Here is a 15,680-nt window from a genome sequence, read left to right on the forward strand (position 1 = left end):
TGAACCTCGGGAGTCAGGCCGTCTTGGGCACAACAAGCCTCAGTTTCTTTTTCTATAAACGGGAAAAACACCATCTACCTAGAAGGAGGTCTAAACTGGTTTTTCCACCTGGCTGGTCTTCTTACTTCACAGTCACGGTTACGTGTCTGTTAAGCCTTCTGCTTTTGGCCAGGAATGGCCCAGTTGGATTCTTCATGTCCTGGCTTGTTCTGAAGCACATGGCCCTCAGATGAGGACTAACTTACTAGAACAAGAGAAGGGAAAGGGAACCCTTGGCTGGCTTGCTGCAAGTCTGGGCAGCAGGCAGTGACGTACCTGCGGGCTGACACTTCTAAAGACTGACATTTCCAGCAGAATAGCTGCTGCTTTTTTTTTTTTTTTTTTTTGTCTTCCAGTTTTATTGAGATATCATTGACATACAGCACTTTATAAGTTCAAGGTGTACAGCGTACTGATTTGACTTACAGACATCATGACATAATGACCACAGTAAGTTCAGTGAATATCCATCACCTCATATAGAAGCAACATTAAGGAAATAGAAAAAAGTTTTTTTCCTTGTGATGAGAAATCTTAGGATTTACTCTCTTAACAACTTTCATACACAACATATAGCAATGTTAATTATATTTATCGTGTTGTACATTACACTCTAGAACTTATTTATCTGATAACTGGAAGTTTGTACCTTGACTACCTTCATCTAGTTCCCTCTCTCATCACCTCCTGCCTCTGGAAACCACAAATCTGATCTTTTTCTATGAGTTTATTTTTGAAGTATAATTGACTTATAATACTACGTTAGCTCCTGGTATAAGCTAGTGATTTGATATTTTTATACCTTTCAAAGTGATCACCATGATAAGTCTAGTTTTCATCTGTCACCACAAAAGATATTACATAATTATTGACTATATTCCCCACACTGTACATTTCATACCTGACTCATTTATTTGGGAACTGGAAGTTTGTACTCTTCATCTCCCTCACCTATTTCTCTCCTTTCCCAGCTCCTTCCCCTCTGGCAGATACCTGTTTTTTCTCTGTATCTATGACTGTTTCTGTTATGTTTGTTCATTTGTTTTTTAAGATTCCATATAAGTGAAATCATACAGGATTTGTCATTCTCTGTCTGACTTACTTCATTTAGCAACATGCCCTCAAGGTCCATCCATGTTGCTGCAGATGGCAATATTTCATTCTTTTTTATGGCTGCGTAATAGTCCATGGCAGATACACACACATCTTCTTTATCCAGTCATCTATTGATAGGCACTTAGGTTGCTTCTGTATCGTGGCTGTTGTAAATAGCGCTGCAATGAACATAGGGGTGCATATATCTTTTCAAATTAGTGTTTTTGTTTTCTTCAGATAAATGCCCAGGAGCAGAACTGTTGGATCATATGATAGTTCAATTTTTTTTTTTTTTTGAGGAACCTCCATACTGTTTTCCGTGGTGGCTGCACCAGTTTACATTCCCACCACCAGTGCATGAGGGTTCCCTTTTCTCCATATCCTTTCCAGCACTTGTTACTTCTTGTCTTTTTGGATAACAGCCATTCTGACAGGTGTGAGGCAATATCTCATTGTGGTTTTGATTTGCATTTCCCTGATGATTAGTGATGTTGAGCATCTTTTCATGTGCCAGCAGCAGACGTTTCTAATCATAAGGCCCAAGAATCCCCATTTTTTCCCATCCATTTAAGGAGAAAGTACAATCTTTGCCATGTAAACAAATAAAAACAAAACATTTGTAGACTCAAGTCCTGAAGGCTTAGATTACAAGCTCTGATGGAGAACAAAAAACCGGCTTTTTTATTTTGATAAACACGCAACGATTATACTCTTCTTCATCTTCAGGGACTGAGTTAATAATTGACAGTTATATCCCCAATTTCACATTAATCAGTTATGAATAAGTATTCCAGACAGCAGGGTTTATGCTTCAGTATGCAGAGTCGAGTTTAAGCAAGCAAATCAGGATCTGAAATAACTTCAGATGAGGAATCTCAATGATATGTGATCCTTATCTTGGAATCTGAGTTCCAGTCAAAATTTATTCTGAGATCCCATATATTTTACCAAGTACTCTGGTGAGAAATTAAGAGCTGTGGACCAAATGCTTGTGAGGATCCAAGGGAAAACTGGAAGTGTCTGTTCATCTTATTTTGGAGCTATTGTGATAAGAATGGCTCAACAGACGTCAAATTGTACAATGCTTCTTTTAATTCTGTTTTCACCTTATGATATGGTGATTTATAGTAAGAAATATACACTTGGTTTTCCTCCCGTTCCTGACACAGAGCTCCTAAAACCCTAGGAATTTTCTGATTAGAGTTGTAATGGGGTCTTGCTATGTTGATGACATGACTTTTGGGAAAGCCCCTAGGAAACCTAAGGATGGTGCTGGTTGCCAGGAGAACCAATCTTGTGATTAAAGTTGGAACTTCTGGTCCCACCCCCAGACCTCTGGGGAGGAGAGAGGAGCTAGAGATTGAGTTCAGTCGCCAATGGCCAATGATTTAATCAATCATGCCTGTGTAACAAGGCCTCCATGACACCGCAAAGGACAGGGTTTGGAGAGCTTCCGGGCTGGTAAGCAAGCACTTGGAGATTCGAGGAGAGGCAGGGTGCCCAGGAAGGGCATGGAAACTTCACACCCTTTCTACATGCCCCGTGTACCTCTTCATCTGGCTGTTCATCCATATCCTTTACAATAAACTGATAAATACAAGTAAACACTTATCTGAACTCTGTGAGCCACTCTAACAAATTAACTGAACCCAGGGAGGGGGTTGTGGAAACCTCCAGTTTATAGCCAGTAGGTCAGAAGCACAGGTCACAGTCTGGATTTGCGATTGGCAGCTGAAGTGGGGGTGGGCAGGCGCACAGTCTGGTGGGACTGATCCCCAAACCAATGAGATCTGACACTGTCTCCAGGCAGAGAGTGTCAGAACTGAATTGAGTTCATTGCTTGGTGGTACTGGAAAACACACACTGGAGGCCTTCATGTGCTGTCTGGCCATGTAAAGACTGTGATTTCTGACAATTTCCCACCAAAGCACAGTTAATTTTCTTTGGCAAAATAAAACCTATGCAACTCTACATCAGTTCACCCTATTAGATTTTGCTTTTTGAAATGTTAATGATCAGTGAACTCCCCAAACCTCAAACCGTGCGGTAGGGACGCAGAGTAGAGCAGGTGCTCACAACACCGACAGTGGCTGCCGTGGGGCCGGTGCTCCCCAAGGTGAGACGCACTCAACTGCAACCACCCCTGGCCTTTCAGACCCAGCCCCGCCTCCTTAGATGTGTATAAACAACACACCCAACTCTTCTTAGCTCAGGGACCTCTCTGGACTCCCCTACCATCTGCTAGATTCCTCTAAGATCCACTTGGTCCCTACTGTGCAGGACACCACGTTGGTGCCCCATCTTTGCCTGCCTGGGTCATGACCACCTTCTGCCTAATGAACTCCTCCCTGACAGTCCCAGCCTGTCATCGTCCACTGTGACAGATCACGGGCACATGCCAAGGCCCAGACCTGGAAGCAAGCTGGGTACATCTGACAGAAGTGTGAAGGGGCCCCAGCTGGGGCCGTGCCAGACGCGACAGGCCGGGACACAGCCAGTCCTGCGAAGGCTGCTGTTCTAGCCACCACTGCCACCTTAAAAGGCAGCCAGTACAGCAACCACCAAAGTAACGGCTCATGTCCGAGGGCTTCAGTGTGCTAGGAACTGTGCTTTACTGCATTTATTCTCCATGGGAACCTTATGTGTAAAGTAGGTATTATTATTAAACCAATTTTACAGATGAGGAAACCGAGGCTCAGAAAGGCTAAGCTGCGCTCCCACGCCCGCAAGTTAGGAAGCGGGAAAGCTGACGCTGAGACCAGGCCCTCCGCCCTCAGAGCCTCACACTTCGCTTGCACACGGGGCTGCCTCGAGAGAGGTCCCTTCAAACAAAGACTCTTTCAGCCTTGAAGAAGAGAAACCCAAACCCCTCCAGACCCCAACCTATAAAGCCAGCTGGTCCAGCCCCTGTCTGATTAGGTGCTCTGGTCAGTCCGAGTTTCTCTGAGAGCCCTTCTGACAGCACTGGTTGAGGCACTGTCTGCTGCTGTTCTCAGGTCTGACCCGAGCCCGCGTGGTGAGCTGAGGGAAGCACACAGGGAGCTCTTCTTTTTGACGTTTACTAAGAGCCTGGCATAGCAAACGTGACATTTGCTGAGAATCAGTAGGTAAAGCACCAATATATTCTATTATATGCAAGTTTATGCTTAGCTGACATAGCTGGGGCCCTGACTTCCTATCAATATTCAGATACCTGGCACCCAGCCAGGTATCCATCTGCTACAGAACCTGCTTTTCCTTCCCGCTTAACCTCTGTCTTGAAGCTTGGGGAAGATTATGAAGGTTCCATCAGAATCTCCACTTGTTTGTGACAAAAGGAGAAACACAATCCATTTATCTTTGATTTTTATCTATATTCAATTATTAGGAATGCTATTTTAAACTATCTTTTTTTAAAAGCAATGGCTTTAGCAGACCGATAAGCTTCCATACAGGGGTCTGCAAATTTATATTATAGTGCTGCCTTGGGCCAGAAGAAACAAACAAAAAATTGCAGAGGATGCCAAGGTGTTTTAAGTTTTCACCCAGAAGAAATCTGAAAGAAACCAGCGTGCTGGACACAATTAGTGACATTGTAATAATGACATTACTAGTAACACTGACTGAGAGCGTGCTACATAGCCGGTGTCCTCAGTGCTTCGATTCTATTGTCTAAATTAATAGTTATAACATCCCTATATGGTAAGTATTGTTGTTATCCCAATCTCACAGATGAAGAAACTCAGGCACAAAGAGGTCAAACAGCTCGTCCAAGGTCACAGAGCTAAGAAGTCTAGTGCCGGGCAAGGCTCCGGCAGTGTGATTCCAACAGTGCAGTAAGCTCTCTACGCCCATGCTGTGCTGCCTCGCAGCCACTTGGCCTGAAAAGACGTGCAGGATCCCAAGCTCATCCACTTCTGCTTCTAAGAAAGATGCGCTTCTCTCAAAAATACCAAAACCAAGATTAAAATCAACTCTCCTGATACACATACCATGTTAGCCAATCCCAAAGTCCAGTGACACCCTACGGCCCCGCACGGCAATGCGAATTCTCTACTACAATTATTAGGTAAATACATATACAGATTAAAGGTAAGTGATATAAATCCAGGCACTAATAAACACTACACACACATACAATGGTGAAAGTTTATTCCTTTTAAAAGGTTCCTAATTTTGCTCTTTTGTTGCTGAATAATCTAATTTCCTCTTCTAGAAAATTCTGAGCATATTCTCATTTTTCCTTGGTCTCTTTCTATGTCACCTCAGAAAAGCCTTCCTTAACTACTCAGACCCCAGGATTTGCTTCCCATTTACATCACTACCTTAATTACCTTATATATTTATGCATTTTTATTTTCTACTTCTGCCAGTAGAAAATAGAGTGCACACGAGGCAACTTGTTCCCTGCTGTCCCCCGTGTACTTAAGCCATGCCTGCATCTAGCGTGCGCTCAGTGATTTTGTGGAATGAATGAATGAATACAGTGCTCCCTCTGAGAAAAGCCAGTTTTTGGGGGCAGACAGCGGCAAGAGCTGGTCACTCACTGCCTGGCCTCCTCCCTCTCCTCCAGCTTCCACATCTATGGCCCTGGAGTCCTGGCCTTGTTAAAGATGTGGATTCTTCTGACACGGGTATGGGAAGGAGGTAGGGGTGGGCTTCTGACGGGCAGGGAGGGAGATGGCAAATCCTGCCATCCTGGTTTTGGCTGTGAGGGAGCAGCAGGAACACAGAGGGGTGAAAGATACGTGGCCATGTTCAACCCTCTCTGCTTGACCCCTATCTGGAGTCTGCCTCCAAGTTATTTAAATTCTTTTCCAGCAGTTTTTTGGTATCTGTCCTTTGACCTCATTCCCCTTTATGTCACTCCTGGACTGTTACGGATGCCCCCCACTCGCCGCTGTCTGCCATGTTTCCTTCCACTCATCCATTCTGCACAGGCATGGAAAATTGAAACCTTTCTGGCATTCCCTAGCTCAAGAATCTTTTAACAGCTTCTTCCTACCGGGAAGGAGGAAACCGTTTATCCCGGAACACTGTTTTACACGTCTGCCTACTTCAGTACTCCAGGCGTTGCTGGAAGGCAGATAGCTTGTTTTGTTTGCTTTCTGCGGTGCCTAGGACAGTGGCTGGCAGAGTGGGTGTGCACGAGACCAACTTTGCTTCAAGAGTGTCCTCGCCAATTCCATTCTGTATTCAGCAGATAATATCCTACACTGCACATTAGGATGCTTTGTCGTAAATGTGTCTTGAGTTGTTGTCGTATCTTTCTCAAGTGTACTGCTCTTGTCTGCCCTCTCCAAAACCAGAGGGCTTGTTCAGACAGACTCATTATATTCTCATTATCTCCATCATTTCTGAGGTGTACATGTTTGCTGCATAGAGATCCAAAAATGTGGGTTTGGAAGGAATTTCATCGTGGAAAAAAAAAAAAACAGACCAGTCAGTAACTAGTTTATAAATTTTCAAATGCAAAAGAAAACCAACATTAAGAATTTGAGCACTAAAGGGTTGGATTTGGGGTCTTTTTAAGTACTTGAAAGGAGACTGGTGGATTTAGGCAAATTCCCTAGAAGTCCAGTTTAAGGGATATTACAAAGATTGGCTCTAAATCATGCTAACTAAAAAAGATGACTTCAGTGACCTGGAGACTGGCTATAGTCTTAATAACATGTTTAAGGTTAACAAAAAGAAAGGTGGGAAATGGTGGGCCATAAAACTTGGTAAGCTTTCATATTTCTAGAAATGTAAGACACTCTTTGGGTCAGAATGGCACTGATTGGACCACTTCCTGTACAGACACCTTTTTATCTCCAGAGATTTCGTAGGCACCTATGTGTTGTAACAACTAATTAGAACACTTAGATGTTACAGCTATATGCAATTTATGAATAATTAGTTTGTAAAGTGCTTTGAAAATGGAAAGTGCTAGTTAAGTACTCAAATCATTATATATTAAAAGCCTTTGGTATATAATCATTTTATTTAATAATTGGCTCCTTAAAAGGCATAGTACTTTATAGTTGAACAGAATTTCTGAGCTTGCCATTAATACTATTTTACTTAGAGTGAAATGCTGTTAGAGAGCAAATCAGAGACACCTGATCAAGTTTTTTCAGTTTATACAGATAAATATGATTTTTATGTATCTCCTTCACTTTTTCATAGACCAATTCTGCCTTCTCTCATGTTCCTACAGACTTTTTGCAAAGGTTTCTCCCACATCTATGTGACTCTTGGATATCCTGCCTGCCCTGCCCTGTTTTTCCTTTGACCCATCTGCTTTGTGAAGGTGTTCTGCATGAACCCGAGTTTACGGTGACCCTAAACAGATTCAAGACTGAATGCTACATCATCAGTGATGAAAAATCCTTTTAGGAGCAGTGAGACCATGAGATGTGGTGAGTGGGTTTCCCTTGTGCACTGTCACTGACTACTTCTGCTCCACTGTGTCAACTCATTAAACTTGGCTTTCATCTCCTAACAGGCCTTGCCTCCTAAGTATTCAACTTCACTTAAATAATCCTGTTTACTATCCCCACCCAACTACTCACAGGCAAAATTTTAGAAGAGGCAAAGACGTTTGTGGTCACTTTTACACTTACCCCTTTAGGACCTGCTTACATCTGCAAGGGCCAACGTCCTTCCACTGACACTGGCTTCCTGGCACCTCTCACCGCCACTGTGGGAGAATGCTCCCGATCCTTGCCTCGTAATTTTGATCTTTCCCTGTCCACCCCTGCTCCCACTTATAGTCTCCAGTGTCCTACGGTGTATTTGCTTTATTGGAAAACCCACACTAGGCCCTTCTTCTGTGCGAGTGTTAATGTCTTTGTAGGCACTACACTAATGCTGCCAGCTGCCCAGCGACCTCCCTGTTAATTCCAACCGACATTTTTCTGTCCTCATGTGACTCATTCAACATCATTCTCCCCTCTTTGAAAGCCTTGGCTTCCCCCACTCGACTTCCTACAGACTCTCCCACCACTTCACCGGCTGCTCCTTCAACCCAGCCTTTGAAGGCTGAGCTTGCCCCAGGCTTGGTCTTGCGCCTCCTCCCTTGCCACGCTCGTTTTTATGGATTTACACCGTCTTTGTGGCAAGAACTCACAAAGTTTCTTTCTACTTAAATCTCTTTCATGGTCTCCAACTCCTGTCTACTGACTACCTTGCTCAAAATGGAATGTTTCATTCCAGTCAGCTTCTCACCTCCCAACCAATTCTCCCCACCTAAGCTTCCCATTTCAGTAATTTGAGACCAAACCTAGACAGGAATCATCCTCCTCTGTCCTCACCTTCCACATCCAGTTCCTGAGGTTTACCCTTTTCTCTCCATCGCTAGCTTACGGCCCTTCCAGGCCACTTCAACTCTTAGTTTCTCTGCTTCTACGCTGGCCTCTCTACAACCTGTTCCGCCACACCGTAATCGAATACCCAGAGGTCTTCTCATTGTACTTTCCAAACTCCTTCCCGCCCAAAGCTCCTCCCATCAAGTCTGTTATAGGCACTTCTCCTTGATGGCCAGGGTACAGATATGCAAATCTTTCAATACCTTTAATTCCTCAAACCACCAGTGTTATGCATATGCTATTCTCCAAGAATGCTTTTTCTTTTTGCACAGCCAGCTCCTTCTCTTCCTGTAATCTCTTGAAGACCCTCCCTGACTTCCATACCTAAAGCACATCCCCCTCTCAGAGTCCTGGGGCTTGGGGTGCTCAGACATTTAAGATTGAGAGATATTTAGGGTGAATTAAAGAGTTAAGATGGGGTAGGACAGGTATGAGACACAAAGAGGTAAACAGGGCAGCTGTTAAGTGTCTTTCACTAACATTTTAGGTTTTCCAAAAAATCATTTTCCCCACAAGGGATTTTCCTCCTCCCGTCCTTACTTTCTCTCAAATACGGCTAGTTTTATGTAACCCTGGGCTATACTGAGATACCTACCCAAGGACTGAAAATGTTATCTGATTACCCCAGTTTTCTCCTTCTATATTAGTGTGCTAAAATTAAGGCAGTAAGCTGGTATCCTATAAATCTTATAAATGCTACCACAAAGATGGAGCCTGAGTCTACCTAAACTTCTCAGGTGACACCAGAATCCTCACAGTTCTTTCAAGTTATTTCCCACCCTTGCTCAATCTACCAATCATAGCAAAGGCTGCGATCCTCTCATGAATTACTAAAAAACATCTAGGAAGCGGCCAAGTCCTCCCTTTACTCCCACCTTTCCTTCTGAACCATCTAGTCCATTTGGGGTCATGCTCTATCGCCATCTCTCCCTCTCCTCTGATCACAGCTGTGCACACACATTCCTTTTAATTCCCTTGATCAAAGTCCAAGCCCTGATTTTCTCATAGTTTTCTCATTTTCAATGTTGCTTCATTTAAAAGGAAAAAAAAAAAAAACCCTAAAATAGTCAACCTCAAGGACAAAGGAATAGAAACCACTCAAGTCAGTTTAAATAAAAGAGGGAATTTATTAGAATAATACAAAGGTTCTTGCAGGGATTCCAACAGCGGAAATGGGTTAAGAGCTAGAAGCCCGCCCTTCTGAAGGACATTCACATACTTTTACTTCTGGGTTTTGCAAGATCACAAATAGAATATCCTAGAGGTCAGTGCTCCCTGTACAGTGCATAAGGGGCTAGAATGTGGATTCACTTCTGCTTGCTTTCTGATCCTTATACTCCTTTATGCTGGCCTCAAACTTGTCAAGCACATGCTGGCAGACATTCATGAGCTCAGTCAGGCCTCTCTGAAAGGGTTCAACAGCTGGAAGGGCACCTCGAGTCTGTATGCGCAAGTTAATTTTGCTCTCTGAAGGATGGGTTGTGGTGTAACCACAAAATTCCACTTCCGGGTTCTTCATGATCATGTAACGAAGAGAGTTTCCTAGGGTATGGTCCTCCTCGTGCAATACAAATGTCACACAGTGTCTATCTGTTCCAGCTGCCTGGACCATTTCCAGGGCTGTCTTCCTCTCGCCTTCAGCCATTGAGGTCTTCAATCCAGATATTTTTCTACACACATATTTTTTATAAAAATGAGATCATACTGAACATGGTTTTGTAACTAGCTTTCTTTCATCTACTATATCACAACTGCAATGCGTTATTACTCTAAGGCACTCCACTTACCCAGAACTATTAGCATTAGCCCTTTATTTTCCTGCCACCACATATCCTACCAATAAATATTTTTGCCTCCAACTTCTCCCTACTCCATTTGGCCATCCACATGGCCACAAGGGGAATGTCCTTAAATCAAAAGTTTGCTAAAATATTCTTTCGGTAGAGTCAAAAGAAAGGGATAGGATTAGCATAGGTCGAGTCCTGCTAGGAGACGGAAAGGGATTTGAAAGGCGTAGAAAAACTCAATTATTATAAAAATAGAAACTAAAGATCATCAAAGTGCAGGTCCAGCTATGGCCTCCATGTGCAGACGGTAAGGAAACTAGAATGGAAAGTCTGAGAGGAGTCACTCAAGCAGGAGGGAGAATGAGCACTCAGCGCACAGAGTGGATTAATCAGCGCTCTGTCCGGAGGAGGACCTTAGGCCGCAGTTTCTGGAACTTACGCCCGACCAATACACCCATCCCATCACTCGGGGAACAGTGGCCTGGTGCGTGATTTTGCAACTTAGCTTTATTTATTCTTGCTGTTCCAACAGGGGGTGGGCAGTTTGGGGACTTAACTCTGGTCTCACAACTCGTCTTCCCTCCCCAGTATCTACTGTACTGAGCGTCTCCCCTGCAAACAATCCAGGTCCCCCCCATCTCTTCCCAATCGGGGGCCCTCTCCCCGCCCCGGCGCCCACTGCTCTCCCCTCGCCTGTCCTCCCAGCCAGGCCCTCGCTGCCACGCCGGGCCGCGGAGGCTGAGGCCCCAGCCGGCGGGCGGCTCCCGGTGCAGGGCGCGGCCCGCTCCTCCCGCCCCCGTCCTCGGCCGTTACCTCTCCAGCTCCTGGTCCTCTTCCATCGCGGGGGTGGCTTCCGGATCCTCAGGTGGTGCTGGCCGGCCGGAGGCTCTGCCCCATACCGCGAAACGTGTAGGCGCAGCAGGAAGGAAGGAAGGACCGACGGAAGAAGCGCAGACGGAAGGAGGGAGGAGGAGCCGCAACGACGCGAAGGCCCGGCCACTGGGCGGGGCGTGGAGGCTCCGCCCGGGGCCCCGCCCACAGGCCCCGCCCCCGGCGCGACAGGGGCGGCGGCGTGGCCTGAGCTGCTCACCTGAGGTCTGGGAGCTAGTCTGCCCGCAGAGTTGGCGGAGAGACAGGTGGCGTCGGGCTCCCGCCCCGCCCCGAGGCCGAGACCGGCCTGTGGGCACGGGAGCTCAGCCCTTGGCACCTTCCCCGAGGTGATGGCGAAGGGGCGGGGCCTTACCTGTCGCCCCAAGATCACCTCCCTTCTTAGGGCCGGAATCAGGCCTCTCTCAGACTTGCTACTAGTCCTGCCGGGGCGGGGCTGCTCCCAAGGGGGCACTCCCAACTCGCCGAGGGGGCTTCACAGGACAACAGATTTACTGTAGCTGATCAATACACTTTGATGAATTTCACAACAGAATGGGATGGGTTTAAGACGTTATTTGACTCATCCAGGATCTTGCAGCTGCACAGCTCAACTGGGTCAAAGGACAGCGTTTGTTTTTCATCTTTTGGGGGAGGAGTGAAAGTTTGGAAGGAAAGTGTCCCGTCCCACTCCCCTCCGTTCCACACCCCCCCACCCCGAATCCTTTCTCCTAGGATCTTTTTTACCCCTGGAGTACGTCCTGCGTCGCTTTGGACGTCTTTTTCCTTTTACCCTTTTGGCCTCTTAAACCTCCTCACCTGTGAAACCTCCCGCTCACCTTTGTTCCCAGGTGCTCCTGCCCCCGCCTCGGCAACCTTTCACCACCCAGACTCGCTCTCCGCCCTCCTCTTCCCTTCGTAACTCTCCGCTCCCCGTCTCCTCAGGTGTTTTTCGCTAATATCTTTCTCCTTTCCGGGCTCTCCTGCTCCCCTCGCACCCCTCACCCCGGCCAGCCCCTGTCCGTACCCCCCGACTCCCGCTGTCCTCTCGCCCGACACGCCTACAGTTCTGCTTTCCTGCGCCACCTGTTCTCCTCACCCCACCCCTCGATCCCCCTAGCTGTCCTCCGCCTCCCCCAGCTGTTCCAGTCCCCTCGCGGCGGTCGGCGGTGAGCGCAGAGACACTTCCCGAGCGCGTCTTCCGCTGGGGAATCAGGCGAGCGGCGGGGACTGCCGCGGGGTGGGGGAGGGAGGGCGGCGAGGGGCGGAGTGCGCTCACTCTAACCCAAGTGACGTCCCCGGCCCGGCCCGCCCCCGAGCTCTCGGATAGGCGGAACAGCTCTCTGGCCCGCCCCTCTCCCGCCCTGTGCTGTTGCCGATTGGCCCAGGTGCGTGTCGGGTTGTGCGGCGCGGCCCTGGCGTTCGCCCCGGGGAAGGCAGCAGGGGCGGTTGAGAAGTGAAGTCTTGGCCCGAGTTTGCTTCTTGCCAGGAAGTCCGCGGCGGTGGCGGCGGCGGCGGCGGCGGCGGCGGCTCCCCGCGGAGCGGAGGCCGGCTCGCCCCGCGTTCCCTCAGCGGGCCGCGGAGAGCCGAGCCGGCGCCGGGAACCGGGCGCGCCCGGGGCAGCCGCGCTTCCCCAGTGAGTAACTTTGCCCTGCCCGCCTCGCCCTGCGCCCGCTCGCCGGTCCGGCTGCGCCTCAGGTGCGGGCGTCGTGGGGTGTGGGGCGTCCGGGAGGCGGCGGGAGCGGCGCCGCAGCGCCCTCCGCGCCTCTCCCCGCGCAGCCGGGCTGCGGGGACGCGGGCCGGGTGTGGGGCGGCCGCGCCGGTCCGGGGAGGGAGGCACGGGCTGCCGGGAGCCGGGGCAGGCGGGCGGCTCCCGGCAGTTACCGTTTGGTGGCTGAGGCCACCGGGTTGCTGGTCATTGCGTCGTTCGCTCTAGTTTTAGGGAGGGGAGAGGTGGGGATGAGATTTTTGCTCGCTGTGTGTATGTTGTCGTGAGCGAGAGTTCCACTAGCTGCCCTGGAAGGGAGGGGGCGAGATCAGACCCTCCGTCCCAGCCTGTTGCCTGTGAATTCTCAGTGTTCCCTTTAGGCTGCAGAGGGTGGGAGGGAGGTTGGACATCCCCGAGGGGGTAATTTCAAAACGGGTCTAGATTGGGAAGCAGTGGCACACAAAGCACCGCTCAGGAACGTCAGCACTCGCGTTTCAAAGCTTCATGCCGTGTTTTAGACGAAGGGCTTTTGACTGAGATGTAGTGTTTCTTCTGAGGTTTCTGTGTCCCTTTAAGGTTATGAATCAAAACGTTCATATCTGCCAGGATCTGCAGCACACTCATCCATGGGCTTAACTGTATAGATGTTTCTTTGTAAATCACAGAAACCAGAAACAAAGTTGAGTGAAACACTGGCGGTTGAGGAGGAAACAGTTGTGAGCTTCAGTTTATTGGAATTGCCTTCGCTTTAAGAATTTCACCTTCTAGCGGCAGTGGTACTTATTTGTAAATTGGCCTTCGTCCCAGGACAGATTTTGATTTTTCTTCTTCCCTTTACTGTGTGGCACAGCCCTGATGAAGTTAATCTCAGTAGATGAATTTTATTTACCTGGATAGATTTGATTCCCACCTCCACACCCTTTTAGAAAATGGACTTTGATCTAGTATCCTTTTTGGCCTGTCAAAGCTTACTTCAGCCATGAATAACAAAAGTTTTGCCTTTTTAGCTTGTCCAAGTCCCACATGTGAGTTTTCCCTTAGGGGTAATAAAATGTAAGCCAAATCGGAACCAAAGCAGAATAACCCCACTTCTAATTTGGCCCACGTGTGTGTTAACATCCCTAATTCTGTATCTTGTTCCTCTCCTTTTCTCACCAGGTTATAAACTTGTCATTATTTCTTCATTCAGCAAATTATAGAGGGTCTTCCGCATGCCAGGCATGGATGGCAGGTGTCACCTCTTGCCTTGAAGTAGCTTGTAGTCTTGTTTGGAAGCTGATCTGTACCTCTGTTGTACCAGCTTCCGGAAAGCAATCGAAACAAGCCCTGTGGGAACTTCAAAGAGGGAGCATTTCTGCTTGGAGTTGGTTAGAGAAGGCCTCCCTCAGGCACTTACTCTTCAGATGAGTGTGGGCTTTTGCCAGGTACATTCTAGGCAAAGGGACTAGCGTGTAGGATTTGCATTATGAGAGCTGCCTATGGTGAGTGGCTGAAGGACATGCTTGGGGTTGGAGTAGTAGCCAGGTCTGGTGGATTATTCATTTCAGAGCACTTCGCGCTTTGCCTTGCTTACGGTAGGCACTCAACTATTTATTGAACTGACTTAAACAGAAACATGAAGGATTTTGCGTGCCTAGATAAGAAATTTGAATTTTATCCAGACACTATACAGAGCTGCTAATTTTGAGCAGGAGAATATTGTAATAACATTTGTATTCCAGAAAGCTCTCTGCAGCAGTCTGAAAGATGGTGGGGGTCCAGATGGGAGGTAGGGAGATAGAGTAGAAGTTGTTACACTATAGGGTTTAAGGGCTCAGCGCTTCTCAGTTCACATTATCTGGTTAGACTCTGGTCTGTCACTCATTCTGTAACCTCTTTCTTCCTCAGATGCTTCATTTCATAGGGTTGGAGGATAAAACTTGACAAATATGTATATTACTTAGAATAGTGCTTGGTACAGAGTAAGGACTTGGTATATGCTGGGTATTATTCTGTGGGAAGGCAGTGGAGGTACGGTGATGTGGCATTTAGGAGGTATAATTGGTTGGACGAAGTAAGTGACTAGAGATGATTAATGAGTGGGATGATTCCCAGGTGTTTTGACTTGGGGGCATTGGCGTATACTGGTTAAGCTGGCTGTAGAGTCAGGACAGGATTTGAATTCCATCTCTTTTCCTTAGAATTACTATTCTTACTGAACTTTGGTTTCCTGACATTTAGGAAATGAAGTACTTGTCTAGTAGGTTTTGAGGATGAAATGAAATTACACATGTAATGCCCTTGGCAGAGTACCTAGCACATTTCAAGTGCTCAGTAAATATTAGCTGTTCCTTTAGTGGTGATGACATTAATGAGCTAGTGGAACACTGGAAGACAGGAGGAGGAGCCGTTAAAAACAACTGATGGTAGGAGTGGGGAAGGGAAGATAATTAGTTTGGGAACAGCCCATCGAGGTGTCCACGGCTGGTTGAGAAGTCTGTTATGCAGTTGTCGGCTAGATGTGTCTGCCAGGAGTTAGGAAAGAGTGGGAAAAAAAAAACAAAACAAGAGTTTACATAAAGCCATTGTGGGTGTGGTCAGCTTTAGGGAAGATTTGGGGGAAGGGAAGATGATGTTCTGGCAGTGGCAGATGTGTTGATGTTGAATATTAGGCATCTCTTTCCTTAAAATGCATTTTGGTCACCATCACAAGGGAACTCCAGGCTCATGTAATTTGGTTGGTTCTGTGTGCTTCTTTCTTCCTCTTCCTCTCCTTTCTGGTTCCTCCTTCACCCCCAAAATCCAAGTTTGTTTTTTTTTTTAATTTTATTGTGCAGAGCCATTTAACTTTTCCTTGTTTATAGAGCTAAAGTTCAC

General features: G+C 47.2%; 3 protein-coding genes and 1 long non-coding RNA gene across 9 annotated transcripts in view; 2 read left to right on the plus strand and 2 right to left on the minus strand.

Annotated features, from left to right (window-relative positions):
• Positions 1-7,436, plus strand: part of LOC116668593 — a 47,136-nt gene extending 39,700 nt beyond the window's left edge. The window contains exon 5 of the long non-coding RNA XR_004325794.1: positions 7,313-7,436. This is a non-coding gene — a long non-coding RNA (uncharacterized LOC116668593). The remainder of the gene's footprint in view (positions 1-7,312) is intronic.
• The window catches only part of LOC116668591 (protein POLR1D-like), a 36,354-nt gene extending 25,165 nt beyond the window's left edge, over positions 1-11,189 (minus strand). The window contains exon 1 of the mRNA XM_032496408.1: positions 11,063-11,189. Coding sequence (XP_032352299.1) covers positions 11,063-11,088 — 26 coding nt within the window. The 5' untranslated portion in view covers positions 11,089-11,189. The remainder of the gene's footprint in view (positions 1-11,062) is intronic.
• On the minus strand, positions 9,566-11,212 carry LOC102507134 (RNA polymerase I and III subunit D). Its single transcript, XM_032496407.1, has 2 exons — positions 11,063-11,212; positions 9,566-10,132 (listed from the first exon to the last, which is right to left on the minus strand). Exons 1-2 carry the CDS (start codon positions 11,086-11,088, stop codon positions 9,757-9,759), a joined length of 402 nt encoding a protein of 133 aa, XP_032352298.1. The 5' UTR covers positions 11,089-11,212; the 3' UTR covers positions 9,566-9,756.
• A 1,338-nt stretch (positions 11,213-12,550) lies between these two features.
• LNX2 (ligand of numb-protein X 2) overlaps positions 12,551-15,680 on the plus strand; it is a 64,577-nt gene continuing 61,447 nt past the window's right edge. For 5 of the 6 annotated variants that reach the window (XR_004325786.1, XR_004325784.1, XR_004325785.1 and 2 more), the window contains exon 1: positions 12,551-12,752. The gene's annotated coding sequence lies outside the window, so the exon portion shown is untranslated. Of the gene's footprint in view, positions 12,815-15,680 lie in introns of all 6 variants that reach the window. The other variant, XM_032496399.1, reaches the window with a different exon arrangement.

The sequence above is a fragment of the Camelus ferus genome, chromosome 14 (genome assembly GCF_009834535.1).
Source record: "Camelus ferus isolate YT-003-E chromosome 14, BCGSAC_Cfer_1.0, whole genome shotgun sequence".
NCBI classification, from domain to species: Eukaryota; Metazoa; Chordata; class Mammalia; order Artiodactyla; family Camelidae; genus Camelus; species Camelus ferus.